General features: G+C 43.4%; 1 protein-coding gene across 1 annotated transcript in view; it reads left to right on the top strand.

Moving 5' to 3' along the window:
• Window positions 1-9,849, top strand: part of KNTC1 (kinetochore associated 1) — a 78,041-nt gene extending 68,192 nt beyond the window's left edge. The window contains exons 56-63 of the mRNA XM_007938135.2: window positions 266-322; window positions 2,989-3,043; window positions 3,136-3,199; window positions 4,430-4,559; window positions 6,220-6,309; window positions 7,494-7,639; window positions 8,489-8,579; window positions 9,829-9,849. Coding sequence (XP_007936326.1) covers window positions 266-322; window positions 2,989-3,043; window positions 3,136-3,199; window positions 4,430-4,559; window positions 6,220-6,309; window positions 7,494-7,639; window positions 8,489-8,579; window positions 9,829-9,849 — 654 coding nt within the window. The remainder of the gene's footprint in view (window positions 1-265; window positions 323-2,988; window positions 3,044-3,135; window positions 3,200-4,429; window positions 4,560-6,219; window positions 6,310-7,493; window positions 7,640-8,488; window positions 8,580-9,828) is intronic.
• The last annotated feature ends 5,188 nt before the right edge of the window (window positions 9,850-15,037 follow it).

The raw sequence follows: 15,037 nt of genomic DNA, 5'->3' as shown, positions 1-15,037 counted from the left end.
ATAGTCACTGTTGTTGGGTTTGGGCCAAACTTAGAAGAACTTGGTGTTAGGCCAGAGAAAGTGCAAACAAAAAAATGACACCCACGGCATGTGAAAAATGGATGGTCCTTGGCCTTTGATAACTTGTGAATTTGTAAGCAAATGTCCCCAGCAGTTCTCATCACAGATTAATTTTACTGATATCTTCTTTTGCAACTTTAGGAATCTGATATTTAGTGTTCAAATGTGTATTTTTGTGTTTTCACTACTTTTTAATTTTTCGCAGATTCCTTACCTAAGGAAGGTCTTAACAGCCATTTCTAGCATCCATTCTTTATGGCAGGTATGTGGGTTGTTGTTCTTTTTCTTTGCAGATTGTAGTTTAATTACTTATTTTTGTAATATTTTATTGGCATGTGGGTTTTTAAAGCAAATGTATTGAACTTAACCTTCGAACTCTGCCTTGGGACTGGGGATATAGATGTTCCCAGTGGTTGATGTTCCATGAGAGTTGGTGGCTGGACCCTGAACACTCAGCTCTCATGTCACCTCCTCGAAGGCCTCACCTCCCAGGGTCTCCAGGCTTCGAGGATCACAGCTTCATTTAACGCTCTCAGAATGCTTTGTCTCCGTAACAGTACCATTTGTCACAGTGTCATTTGTTTGTTTATGTGTTCATTTGGAGACACTCCATAGGTTGCAGATTTAGGTCGGCTATAAGCTTTACCAAAGCCATTCACAGGGTCAAGTCTTCTGTGGTACCACTGGGTGGGTTCGAACCAGCAACTTTTGGGTTACCAGCTGAGTGCAGACCATGTCCCGCCACCCAGAGACCTTGTATAATGTATTTTAATTGCATGTTGCACTGCCTCTTTCAGACTGTGAAGGTGCTCAAACATCAGGGACTGTCAGGACTTTTCAACTTCACAAACTGCATAAGCATTCATTCATGTATACATGTATGTATAGGTACATGTGTGTGTGTGTGTGTGTGTGTTGAGATGCATAATTTATTTTTATCTCAGTAAATTATGACTATAGAAGTACACTGCATGAAAGATGAAAATCCTTCTTTAAGATTTTCCTTTTTATTAACACCCAGAAGTAACCACTCTCACAATTTCTTATGTATCCTTCTAGAGTTTTCCTATAATGCCCACATACATACACGCATGTTTTTGTACATATAAATGTAGTCACATCGTACAAAAGATTTCTCCTGTCGTACGGGTAACTTAGAGGTTGTTCCAGATTAGCCCACAGAGGTCTGTGTCACTTGTTAAAAATTAAGATATAATGACATAAATCGTAAAGTTCGAATCACCACATAATCTTATAAATCATGAAATTCACCCTTTTAAAATGTGTCATTCAGTGGCCTTTCGTCTGTTCACGTGTTTCGTGGACCGTCAGCACGGTCGATTTTAGGACACTTCCCTCATCCCGTCAGGAGCCCTCTACCCCTCAGTGGTCACTGCTCATCCTTCCCACTCCGCCTCGTAAAGTTTGAATCACCACATAATCTTATAAATCATGAAATTCACCCTTTTAAAATGTGCCATTCAGTGGCCTTTCGTCTGTTCACGTGGTTCGTGGACCGTCAGCACGGTCGATTTCGGGACACTTCCCTCTACCCCTCAGTGGTCACTGCTCGTCCTTCCCACTCCGCCCCTGCTGCAGTGATCTGTGTGTAGTGGCTGTCCTGGACATTTCATGTGAATGGACCATGCAACATGTGGCTTTTCATGACTGGCTGCTTTCAGGGGTGTGTAATTTGTTCATTTCCTCATGAAACATTCAAGGAGGGAATTTTACTCTGAAAGTGGATAACTGAAATTCATGGATTTCATAAATATTTAGTAAGAACCTACTGTAGGCAGCGGGGGAGATCTGATGGCATAGTGACTAAGGCACTTGACTGCTAACCAGAAGGCTGGAGGTTCAAACCCACCAGCCACTCCTTGGAAGGAAGGTTTGGCAATCTACTTCCATAGAGATACCACCTCAGAAACCCAAGGAGGGATCACTATGAGTCTGATCTGACTTGACGGCAGTGAGTTTGTTTTTTGTTTTGTTTTTTTGTCTTTCGGTGGTTAAGCATTCACCTGCTAACTAAAATGTCAACAGTTAGAACCTACCAGCTACTCCACAGGAGAAAGATGTGGTGGTCTGCTTCTATAAAGATTACAGCCTTGGACACTGTATGGGGCAGTCCTATTCTGCCCTTTAAGATCACTATAATTCAGAGTCGACTCAACAGCAATGAGTGTTTTTGGTTTTCTTTCACTAACATGTTTTCAAGCTTCATCCATGATGCGGGATGCATCAGAACTTTATTCCTTTTATGGCTGAGTGATACTCAGTTGTATAGATGCACCATGTTTTTTTATCTGGTTGTCAGTTGGTGGACATTTGGTTGTTTTCACATTTTGGCTATTATGAATAAGAACCATTCATTGGCTCCGAACGTTTGTGTACAAGTGTTTGTGTGGACATGTTTTCACTTCTCTTGGGTGTGTATACCTAGGTGTGGAATTGCTGGGTCATATGGTAACTCTTTTGAAATATCTCAGTATTTCTACCTTGTACGTTAACCTCCATAATGTGGATGTATTGTAGCTTATTTAACCGCTCATCTAATTGATGGAAATTTATGTTCACATATTCATCTTACTCAAACTCCTCCTCCTGTCCCCTCTTCCTTTCTTGTAGTCCTGGCACGTTGCCTGGCACGTAACAGGCTTGTATGCCTTTTGGTCTCTAAATTGTGTTCTAAGCCTTTTTGCCAAATGGAGCAATAATGGGTCAGCTAGGGTTTTATAAGCTCCTGAGACACGCAATTATAAAGAAAATTTCCTAGCATCTTAATGCTCTCCAACAAGGAGACACCAGTTTATGACTTTGGTCTTAGCATCCAGAATGTGTTTTAAATACATAGTTCTTGCCTGGAAGATGAAGAGCTTTCTTAATCTCTCCAACCTGAATTCTTGGGTGCTCTGCTCCCCACAGGTTCCCTACTTCAGCAGAGCATGGCAGCGCGTGATACAGATACCACTGCTCTCAGGTATTTTTGTCTGTCCTCCGAGTCTCTGACAGTATCATTGATGGTTGTGTGAGTGTGTGTGTGGGTATATCATTGTTAATTCTTACCTTCAGCCTCGTGTCCTTTAAGTCCGACTCAGTTATCAGATTGCTGTGAGAGTCTCATCGCTATCTTAGAGTGAGTAAAATACTTGTTTTTCTACCAAAAAACACACAATGCATTAATTATAAAAATCCTCTCTAATAAACATCTCTTGTGACTAATGCCTTTTGTTGGAAAGCTAAACATCCCACTACTTTAATAATAAAATATCTCTATTTTCACAATGTCTATTTTCTAAGTGTGGTGTAGCTTGTAAGCATGTTTAATAAGTGTTCTTTAAAATTAGTACCAAATTTTAATGTCAGCATAGGATTGCTTTGTGATGCCTGTGTATCACATAATGTTGTCTCATAGATGTTGATTCGAATCTTCTGAGAATTTACCTTTACACATGTGTGAGCTTTTATTGTGTAGATTTTCAGTCACCTTATATGCATGCAAAAGGTCAGCACTGAGTAACTAACTCCCTGCTGTCGAGTCAGATCTGACTCATAGTGGTCCCTTCTTGGGTTTCCAAGGTGGTATCTCTACGGAAGTGGATTGCCAAGCCTTCCTTCCAAGGCACAGCTAGTGGGTTTGAACTGCCAGCCTTCTGGTTAGCAGTCAAATGCCTTAGGCACTGTGCCAACAGAGCTGGCACAGCTGGTGGGTTTGAACCGCCAGCCTTCTGGTTAGCCTTAGGCAGTACACCACCAGAGCTCCTCAACAAAGAAGAGCTGATGCCTTCAGTTATGCTGTTGGCAAAGAATATTGACTATCCCGAGTTGAACAGACCTGTCTTCCGAGAAGTACAGCCAGGATGTCCTTAGAAACGAGGAGGACACGACTCCATGTGGTGCATTTTGACCGTGTTATCAGACGTGACCTGTCCCTGGAGAAAGACCGCCTAGTTGGTAAAGGGTCAGTGGAAAAGGGGTGACTCAGTGAGATGGATTGACACAATGACCGCAACAGCGGGCTCACCCGTAGCGAGGGTTGTGAGGGTGGCACGGGATTGGGCAGCGTTGCATTCTGTCGTCCGTGTGGGCAGCGTGAGTCAGAGCTGCCTCACCAGCACCTGACCACAGGCTCTCAGCCACACTCATGACAGCACAGGGTGCCCTGGGTTCCTGTGGGTAGAGTCTTACTCGAGAAAGAATGCCATAAGGGACGTGACTGACTCCTTACTAACACGTGCTGTGCTCCAGCACTTCAGTGTTTAAAATTACCAAGAGCCTGCAAAGGTAACCGCTGTGGCAGGCTGTGAAGCCAGTGTAATCTAGTGGCCCCGACTGGTTGTTAACTAGCTAATGTGCTCTCTCAAAGGTGCCCAGTTTCAGATGACCTCGACATGATCGGCATTGCCAGGCAGTACGTCCATCTGGAGCTTCCGGCTTTTGCCTTGGCCTGCCTCATGCTCATGCCCCACTCAGAAAAAAGACGCCAACAAATTCAGGTACCTTCCATACTGTTCCTCCGGGGCTGCCCAAGGAACTCTTCCTCCAGGGGGCTGCCCAAGAAACGGAGGGCCTCGGCTGGCGTGTCCCTCACAGAAGGTCGTCTTTTCTTTACACCAGGCTCTAAAGCATGGAATGCAGGTGGGCGGGCAGAACGTGCAGGAAGGAGTTTAGTGGGAGGTGAAACTGGAGGGTAGATTAAGGTCCACAAGGGATGCCTAAGAGAGGGTGGAACTTCATTACTTGTCATGGGGAAGCAATTGGTTTTCTTTGAAGAGGAAAGTGAAGAGATTGATGGTTCCAACTCACAGAGACCCCTCCGTGGGTTTCCAAGGTATCTCTATGGAAGTAGATTGCCCAGTTTTCCTTCTGAGGAGTGGCTGCTGGATTAGCAGTCAGCCTTCTGGTTAGCAGTCAAATGCCTTAGGCACAATGCCACCAGAGCTCCTGAAAAGATTGAGGTAGTTAGTATTTCCAAAAGAATAAGCCATGCAGATCTAAGGAGAAAGATGGCAAGAAGAGAAACCATGTCATTAGGGAGCTATTGCATTTGAACAGGGTTTTATCTCACTTGATCCATACCTCACAAACCTGTGAATACAAAAAAAAAAAATTCACTGCTGTGAAGTTGGATCCAACTCATAGCAAACCCTCCTTGGGTTTCCAAGGCTGTGTCACTGTGGAAGTAGATTGCCCAATCTTCCTTCCGAGGAGTGGCTGGTGGGTGTGAACCACCAGCCTTCTGGTTAGCAGTCAAGTGCCTTAGGCGCTACGCCACCAGAGCAGGGGAAACTGGAAGAAAGCATCCAAAGTAGGGTGATGGTGATATAAGTCCTCCAGGTGGGAACGACTGCAAAGGAAGGGGCTAGACTTGGGGATTGGATGTGGGAGATAATAGGATGGGGAAGAGTCAGATTTCAGAAGTGGCTTCTAACAAAAAACAATTTTGAGGACAAAACTGTTAAAAGTGGCTCATTTAAAGGAGCCCTGGTGACAGTGATTAAGCTCTTACTGCTAACTGAAAGGTCAGAAGTGTGAACCCATCAGCCATTCCATGGGAGAAAGATGTGGCAGTCTGCTTCCATAAGATGACAGCCTTGGGACCCTATGGGACAGTTCTACTCTGTCCTCTAGGGTCGCTGTGGGTCAGAATTGACTCAACAGCAGTGGGTTCTAGCTTTTAACCCTCATTCCCTTTAAAATGGAGCACATGGAGACAGCATGTTGAAATGTGCAGTTACTTCCCCATGGGCAGATAGGTCGGTAGGTAGAAAGCTGTGTAAGTGAGCACGGGCTGGGAATCTGTCTTTTGGTCTATGCCTTACGTTTTTTCCAGAGCCACCTGTGCTTATCTCGGACTTGCTTACCTCCTTGATTACATAGAATCTCATCCTTGGTGATCTTCAAAGATGCTTTCGGTACTTAAATAGATTCAGTCTGGGACTTAGAACATCAATGACTGATAAAGAGCTTTGGTTATTGAAGTATTTGTAAAACGCTTTGTTCCTTATTTCTTAATTTCTGTTGATATAGATGTGTTGTTTTTTTTTTTTTCTCCATTAGAGATTCTGTAAGGATTTGAAATGAAAACCTTACGGATGTGGAAAAAATTAGTAGTAGCCACACTTCTCCATTAACCGTGTTCTGCTTTCTCTCTAGAACTTTCTGGGCTCTTGTGACCCTCAGATCATATTACAGCAATTGGAAGAGCACATGAATACTGGCCAGTTAGCAGGATTTTCACATCAAGTAAGAGGCTATTTCATCTCATTTTTACAATGAAGAATTTTATATTGGAAGAGAGTTGTTGTTGCTGTTATTGTTTTGCCGTCGAGTCGGCCCCGACTCATAGCGACCCCTCCTTGGGTTTCTGAGGCAGTATCACTACGGAAGTAGGATTGCCCAACCTTCCTTCCGAGGAGTGGCTGGTGGGTTTGAACCGCCAGCCTTCTGGTGAGCAGTCAAGTGCCTTAGGCACTATGCTACCAGAGCTCCTTTGGAAATTACTCTCTTGGAAGAGAGTAATTTTCCTCAAATCAAGAATAAGCTGGTCTGTATTCCTTGTTGAAAGTTAAGTATCTCTTGCTGCTCATCAGTTTATAAAATTATCTTGCTTCTTAAAAACCTCAGTAAAATTTTCAAAGGCAGGGAACGTGGCTGTATCTTCAGATTCTAGATCGCGCCTAGTACATGAAGACACTCAGTGAACACATGTTGTTCGGATGAACAAGTGCCGATGGTACAACAGCTCACGGTCTCTGACCACAGTGTAAGGACATTGGAGATGAGTAGCAGAAATAGCAACCCCTCTCCAGAACATCTAGTCATCAGGATTCTTTTAATTCTCTGTTAATCAGCTCTTGGGAGCCCTGGTGGCACAGTGCCTAAGGCATATGACTGCTAACCAGAAGGCTGGCGATTCACACCCACTAGCTGCTGCTCAGAAGAAAGACTGGGCAGTCTACTTCCTAGAGATATCGCCTGGGAAACCCAAGGAAGGGTTGTTATGAGTCAGGACTGACTTAATGTCAGGGATTTATTTATTTTTTTTTGGAATTAGCTCTTAGAAAAATCAGTCCTGACTGCAAGCTGCCTAGAAAGTGAACGTCAGCACTACATATCATATCAGAACCTGCGGGGTACATTTTCAGTTGTGTTCAGTAGACAATTCGTAGGCTTACGTGTTTATAATTATAAACAGTCTTTCTTCCTCATAAGAAGTCCCAAAGTGCTTAATAATAACCATTTAGTCTTTGTGTCCTGTATCCAGAAATGGGCCAAAGCGGTCCCCCTTCCGCTATGCCTACTCCTCACAGAGGAAGCTTATTCACCACATGAGAATCCTTTAACTTCTGATGGTCAGAAATGGTCGGTATTGAATGAAGCAGGTGTTTAACACTTTTCTTAATCGAATGATGTCTGTCGTTCTATAGATCAGAAGTTTAATTCTGAATAACATCATAAATAAGAAGGAGTTTGGGATTTTGGCAAAAACAAAATACTTTCAAGTGTTAAAACTGCACGTGATGCATACCAACAGCATCACTGAACTAGTAAACTATTTGGCAAAAGAATTAAGGTAAGTTCATTTAAAAAAATTTTTTTTGGAGGAAAATATCAATTTGGTTGTCATTAAAGTCTCTAAATATTAAGCTATAACATTACTGTACACACCCAGAGGTTAGTTGTTTTGTAAGTCAGTTCTTGGAACATGAGCTTGGAAATAGACAATTAAACAAACTGTCTGAAGCCCTAAAATAGGTATCTCACAGTCCTGCTATAAAACCTTAAATTATAATTTTATTCCTTTTATTCCAGAGAATGGATGGATTAATGTGGCTATAATGTTTGCTACTGGTAGCATAGTGCCTAAGGCACTTGACTCCTAACCAGAGGCAGGCCCTTCAAACCCACCAGCCACTCCTTGGAGGGAAGGCTGGGCAATCTACTTCCATAGTGAAACCCAGGGAGGGGCACATAACAACAACAACAACACAATGTTTGCTGTACTTGGCTATCTCATTTTCCAGCACCTCCACACTTGGCGACAGTTAAGCTTTATGGGAGGGGCTGGAGGGTGGGTATGGAAAGTGATAAGGAGAAAGAAGAAATGGGTCCACACTGAGAACAGAGAAAAGCCCAGTAAGAACTGAAGGATTGATTCTGGATCCATCCCTATGGTCTAACTGTGCTGACCTCCACGACCTGGATTTCCTCCTTGGGCATCATCTGTGGTCCAATCATAATTACCTAATGTCAGTGATGCACCAGTATTCTTTCTGAGGTGTGATTGATAGTAAGCTGCGAGTATTGACATGCACACGTTGATGAGCATGGTCACCCGAAGCCATGCCCATGATCAAGAGGTGGGTGTACTTTGTCACCCCAGCGTTTCCTTGTGCCTCTCTTTTTATCTTTGATTTCATAGTTTAGATGAAGCTTCAGTCTTTATCACGGAATATTCCAAGCATTGTGGGAACCCTGTACCCTCAGGCGCTGCTCCCTGCGAAATCCTAAAGGTAAACCTGGCTGATTGTCACTTAGGGTCATGGCCTGACGCCACTTAGGTTGAGGTCTTGACTCTGACCCAGCCTTTTCTGGTATTCCAGAGGTGAATGTATTTTGCAGTGTGTGAGTACCTATAGTTAAAAGTCTTCCTTATTGTATAAGAGAGTCCAAGTCCATGGTTCGAATCTCATCTCTGCCACTGAGCAGCAGTGTGCCTTTGGGCAGATCACGTGACCACCGTGGGTTTATACCTGGACCACATGGTCTCGGATACTTTCCAGCATCGGGATTCCTCATTTTTAATATTGAAACGAATGAAAAAGTAAATTTTAAAAGACATGAATTATTGTCCTGCTTGGGTATTAGTTACTTTAATTTCTCCTCCTTTCTAATGACCTGAGGCATACGTGTTCACTATAGAAAAAAGAGGAAAATGGAAGAACAAAAACAAAGAGTCACCACCCAGAGATGTGCCATTGTGTACACAGCCTTCCTGAGCTTGTCATGTGGCGAGAGGCACATAAATTACTTTCACTCCTATTCTGACCATAAATATAAGCTGACATGTTGCTTTGATGGTGTTTTGGTGGTTTTAGTAAACCTAAGTGTTATCTTTTCTTTCTCTCCTTTTGCTAAGATCAGACATATTAAAATAAGCCAGAATTTTTGTGTGTGTGATAAACATGTAAGGAACAAAACACCTGCCATTTCAGCCATTTTCACATGTACAGTTAATTGACATTAGTGGCATTTGTCATGCTTTGCAGCCTTCACCACTGTGTTTCTAAATTTTCCCATCACCCTTAACAGAAACAGAAGCTCAGTATCATCTAGACAGTGAGGCTCCCCACCCCTCCTCACCTCAGTGACACTCATAAACTTCATTCTCTCTGTGCTTGTCCAATCTTGATACTTCATGTCAGTGGAGTCGTGCAATCCATGTTCCTCTGTGACTGACCAAAATAAACCTATGTTCTGTTAACTTCCATCAGTAACATCCAGTGTTAACTTCAGTCTTCAGTGGCATGTGATTAGTGACTTGTTTCAATAAGGGATGATACTGATTCAGGAGACAAATTTGTGGCCCTTCAAATGTATTCTTCCTTCCAGCCATATCTGTCTAATATGCCAAATAATTTTATTATGTAGATTTTTATCAATACAGTTAAGTGTCAGGCTCTGTAGTTTATCTGACCTTTTCTGTTTATAAAAAGCTACGTGACACTCATAAAAGCCTCTTTTGTGTTTCTTCCCATTTAGATGTTTCTTAGTGGATTATAGTAAATCATCAAACCCTTTTTAAGGTCAAGAGGAAGTTTGGACTCTGCTATTAACTGACCATATGTATTATGGCTTTAAAATTGTATACTCTGTGTTATACGGCTATTTGTTAAATGTTATTCCACAAGTAATAACTAAGATGCTTAATATTTGCATAATTTTGTCCCATAATGAACTCATGTCCTGAATGAATAAATCAGTTCTGTTTTTGTTTTATTGCCACAGTTTAACTTATGTAATTTCTAGAGACTGTCAATTGTTTGCACCATATACAAAGGATAGAAAATGCAAAAATATTTTGCTCCCTACCCTAGAAAAGCAACTCCTTATATCCTATTTCTTCTATATTATGAATAAGAACAATAATATTTTAATGTTAAACTAAGTCACTATGTATATAGTTTTTGAGATAGAGCATATCACTCAGTATCCAGTCAGAAAAATAATAACCACCCAAAGATATGTCACCAGAAGGATTTAATGCCAGGAATTGGCTGTAAAGGTGTTCAAAGGACCGAAGGAGCAAACAGGAGAGAGGAGGGGGACTGGGGAAGCTGCAGGGGCCCGGGAAGCGGCCGACCCCAGGCCCGAGCTGCAGGCTCCCATCCGCGGCTGAGCCCTGGGGAGGTGCTGCTCTGCGGAAGCCTGGCGGGCTGCCCCCCTCAGCTGCTGCCGCCACTGCCCAGCCACCACCAAGAGCCAGAAAACCAGCTCTTCCCTCTCTCCAACCCTCTAATTCCCCGCGCCAGTGCCGAGACGTGGCAGCACCGGACAGGAAGCCATCGGGGAGCCTGGGAAGTGTCGTCTCAGGCTTAAGTCCCCCGCAGTTTGAAGGCTGACCAAGAATGGCCATTGAGGAGCCGAAAGCCAGCAGCCACTACCCAGCACACAGACTTTGCACAACACATGCAGTTCTGCCTGTTTAGGCTTTTGCTGTATTTATGAATAACTTAAGTAAACGTAATTTGTTGTTACTGGAATTGGCTTACTTTTGTTTTGTCAGCTAAGAAAAATACTGTTTCTATTCAGAAGACTCAATGTAGCACAGCGATTAAAACCCACGTGTTAGAGTAAACAGGTCTGGATTTGAATGCTGGCTCCCTGTAGCTGTGTGATCCTGGACAAGGTGTTTAACGGCTCTTAGCTTGTGTGCTACTGTGATGCTGGGCTTTTCCGTGGAGCTGCCAGACTAAGGGAGACTAGGAGGAAGGCCTGGGCCCCTTCTCTGGAAAATCAGCCAGTGGAAGCCCTGTGGATCACGGTGGTCCGTTCCGCAGCCTCGTGGCAGTGGCACAGGACCAGGCGGCATTTCATTCCGTCGTACGCGGCTGGTTCGACAGCAGCAGCTAACAAAGGCAGCGGCCTTAGTGGCCTCATCTGTATAAGAACCTGCTGACCTGGTGATCAGAGGTCCGGATCACAGTTCTTAAAAAGCATTTAAAAGCATTGGTAAGTGCCTACAAATCCTAGTTACTGTTACCATGTAGGTAATAAGAGCTAGCCACAAGGTTTTATAATATATTTTGTGGCTTGCAAATTTTTATTATACTAAATGTTTTATCAATAATAATGACTTTTTAAATGCAAATAATTTATCAGTAGTATTTCTTTTAATAGGATTTGGCCTGTATTTAAAACATAGTGCCAGTAATTATTGACTTAAGCCTTACACAAACAGCTTGTAAAATTCATGCAGAAAAATAAATAAGAATAGCCAGAGTCGAGTAGTGGCCGGTATCTTAAAAGCTTGCAAGTAAGTGGCCATCTAGATGGAATGATGTGTACGATGAGTTTCTCCTCCAGAGCAAAGAAGAATGAAGAAAACCAAAGATGCACGGAAACAATTAGTCCAAGGTACCCCATGTGCTTCTTAGCCTATGTGACTATGAGACTATGGCCCCTAGCTGCCTTTCAGAACTGGAACTGAACACACTCCTGTGGCTTCCAGCCAAACAAAAGATAGGCATATGAGCTGAACATTTACATTAGGTAGATACACTCCATGGAGAGCTCAATCATGGGAGAACAGAAGGGCTGTGTATGCGCAGGGACATAGCTCGGGGGCCAGGAGTGCATGGAGGGAAGGACACGGAAGAGGTAACTATGGGGACGAGGTGCAAGGAGAGCCATTGCATTGTGGGAAATTGCAGTCAGTGTCATGAGACAAAGTGTATGTGAGCTGCTGTATGGAAAACAAATTTGTAAACTTTCACCCAAATCACAATTAAAAAATTTTAAAAAAAATAGCCAGAGTAAGTCAGGAGAATAGGAGTAAAGGGAGAGTTACCCCAGCCAAATGTTAGAAATACTTTGTAAAATCTGAATAATTCAATCAGTGTGGCAAATTAACAGACACATCAATGAAATACGATAAATAACAAGTGAGGATGGTAAGACTTCAGACTTCTCATCAGGAAGGACGATTACTGGGAAAGGATATCATGTTGGTAAAGTAGAGGCCAGCGAAAACAAGGGAAGCCCTCGAGGCGATGGCTGACCCAAGAGCCACAATGGACTTGTAAACCTGCCAGTGATCGTGAACGTGGCACAGGATTGGGCAACGTTTCCTTTTCTACGTAAATATGGACACCACGCATCCAAGGAAACTCGTATAACATCATCCATTCCTACCAGCAACATTTGAATGTACTACAGCCTTCCCAACACAGCAATCTCATGTTTTAAAAAGTTTTTGCTACAATCCTACAATACAGTAATAACAATAATCTATGTTATGTGCCATTGAGTCGGACCCAACTCATAGTGGGCCCTCCTTGGGTTTCCGAGATGGTATCACTACGGTAGTAGATTGCCCAACCTTCCTTCCGAGGAGTGGCTGGTGAGTTTGAACCGCCAGCCTTCTGGTTAGCAGTCAAGTGCCTTAGGCACTACACTACCAGAGCTCCCAATAATCTATGCTTGGATATATAATAGATAAACTAAACAAGGAAAGAAAGGTGAGTGGGACTATACTTGTGGATATATATAGTTTTGACAGGATATTTCTACAGTTGTATTTACATAGGCTGTAAATATATCCAAGATTATAGTAGAGCACACAGAGGACAGAGTTATGAAAACGTAGCCGTAACCAAACACCTTGAGGGAATGAGTTGCTGGGCCTCGGGTCCCAAGACTATAGTCTCAGGGGGACATTAAGTTCTGTTGGCATGACTTAGTCCACGAAGACAGTGTGCTACGTCCTGCTCTGGTGAGTGGCGACCGGGGACTTAAGCTAGCGAGCAGCCATCTGAGATGCACTCTTGGTCTCTTGTCCACAGCAAGGAAGAGGGAATCGAAGACACCTGGAAACAATTAGTCCAAAGGACTGATGGACCACGTGAACCCCAGCCTCCATGACCCTGAAACTAGAACTAGATGACATCTGGCTACCACTGCTCTGAAAGGGATCACAGTAGGAGATAATCAGAATATCTTCCAGATAGAGTGGTAGAAAAATGTGGAAAAAAATTCAAAATCATAAAAAAGACTGGGCTTACTGGTCTGATAGGGGCTGGTGGAACCCTGGAGACGACAGCCTTTAGACAGCCTTTAAGCCTGGAATTGAACTCACCCCCACGGTGCAACCTTCAGCCAAACAGTAGACAGTCCTATAAGATGAGCAATGACACCAGGATGTATGTGCTGCTTGAACAACCAACCACCCGAGATCCAAAGGGTAAGACAGGAAGGGATAGAAAAGGACAAAGGGAGCAAGTGGAAGGTTGCTGTTACATTGTGGGGGTTGCAAATTAAAAAAAAAAAAAAAGTTTTTGCTAATTTGATAGGTGAAAATGGTACCTCACTATTGAAGTTTGTATTTCTTTGATATCTGAGTGTGTGAACTTGAAGAAAACCAATTCTAAGACTTGACATCTCAAGTAGAACCTGTAATTGTGTTCTTGGTATAAATGTGCAAGGAATGATTGAGGTCAAGTGGTGGCACTAGAGCTTTACAAATGAAAGCGCATCTCCCTGCTGCTGACTGGTGCACAGTTACAAAGGAGTTGTTCGCAGGGTTAGTTTTCACTGTGCCAGAGAAGTAGGCTTTTGGAACATAAATGTATTTGAACTTATGTTAAGATATGTTCAAATCCACGACTAGCCAGGCCCCTTGTTATATTTGACGATGGTTGTATTAGCCATGATTGTTACTTGACGATTATTCCACACTTATGTCCATACAGCCACTCTCCATACTGTTGCCCAGCCTACTCTTCAAACGCAAGTCAGATCTTGTCGCTCTCCTGCTTCAAAGTCTTCCTTGACTCCCCATTTCACTTACAATAAAATCCAGGTTCTCTTCTGAGGCTCACTGGCACCTTTCTACCAATTGGGAAAAGGGCTCTCTAGGAAGATCAACTGTGAAAAGGTTCCCTTCTCAGTAGATCTAGGACCAAAAGGGTCAACTTTTTCAACAACAGTGGGATTAGAAGACAGGCCCGGCAGTCTGCTTTTGAAAGGTCACAGCCTTAAAAGCCCTCCTGGGTCAGCACGACGACCACCGCGTCAGGCATTTGTAAGAGCAAGCTTTACTTTCTCAATAGGGATAGAGCAATCCATCATTTAAACAGGTGTCTAAAAATAGCTTTGTGTAATGTTTGCTCATCAGAATACCTTTTTTGGTCACAGATTCCTCGCAAAAATAAAAATGATTTTTAAAAACAAACAGTGGGATTGGAGCTGGGTTGCAGTTACTGCTCAGTGGTACCTGCCCATCCATGCTGTGGCTTAGAAGGCCCTGCAACATCTAGCCCCAGCCTGACCCAACCCTCAAAACCAGCCACTCTCCCCACGTCTCTGGCTGGCCTTCTCCAGGAAGCGCACTCCCATCACCTTATGGTACTCCGTGTTCTCCTTCACACTACTGTCCAGATACTTTTGTTGGTTTGTTTATCGACTGTCTCCCTAGAAAGTGAACGCCAAATGACAGGACCTTCTCTCTTCCGTTCATCATTCTACCCCCAGACACAAAAACAGTCCCTGGCCTATACCGAGAAAAGAAAACTCACTGCCGTCAAGTCGATCCCAACTCATAGCAACCCCTCCTTGGGTTTCTGAGGCAGTATCTCTACAGAAGTAGACTGCCTAACCTTCCTTCCAAGGAGTGGCTGGTGGGTTTGAACCACTAGCCTTCTGGTTACCAGTCAAATGCCTTAGGCACTAGGCCACCAGATCTCCCCCCCCC

The sequence above is a fragment of the Orycteropus afer genome, unplaced genomic scaffold (assembly GCF_000298275.1).
Source record: "Orycteropus afer afer isolate SDZICR_OR568_19922 unplaced genomic scaffold, OryAfe1.0 scaffold00048, whole genome shotgun sequence".
NCBI classification, from domain to species: domain Eukaryota; kingdom Metazoa; phylum Chordata; class Mammalia; order Tubulidentata; family Orycteropodidae; genus Orycteropus; species Orycteropus afer.
The sequence above is the reverse complement of the archived record's forward strand: the minus strand, read 5'-3'. Positions and strand labels throughout refer to the sequence as shown.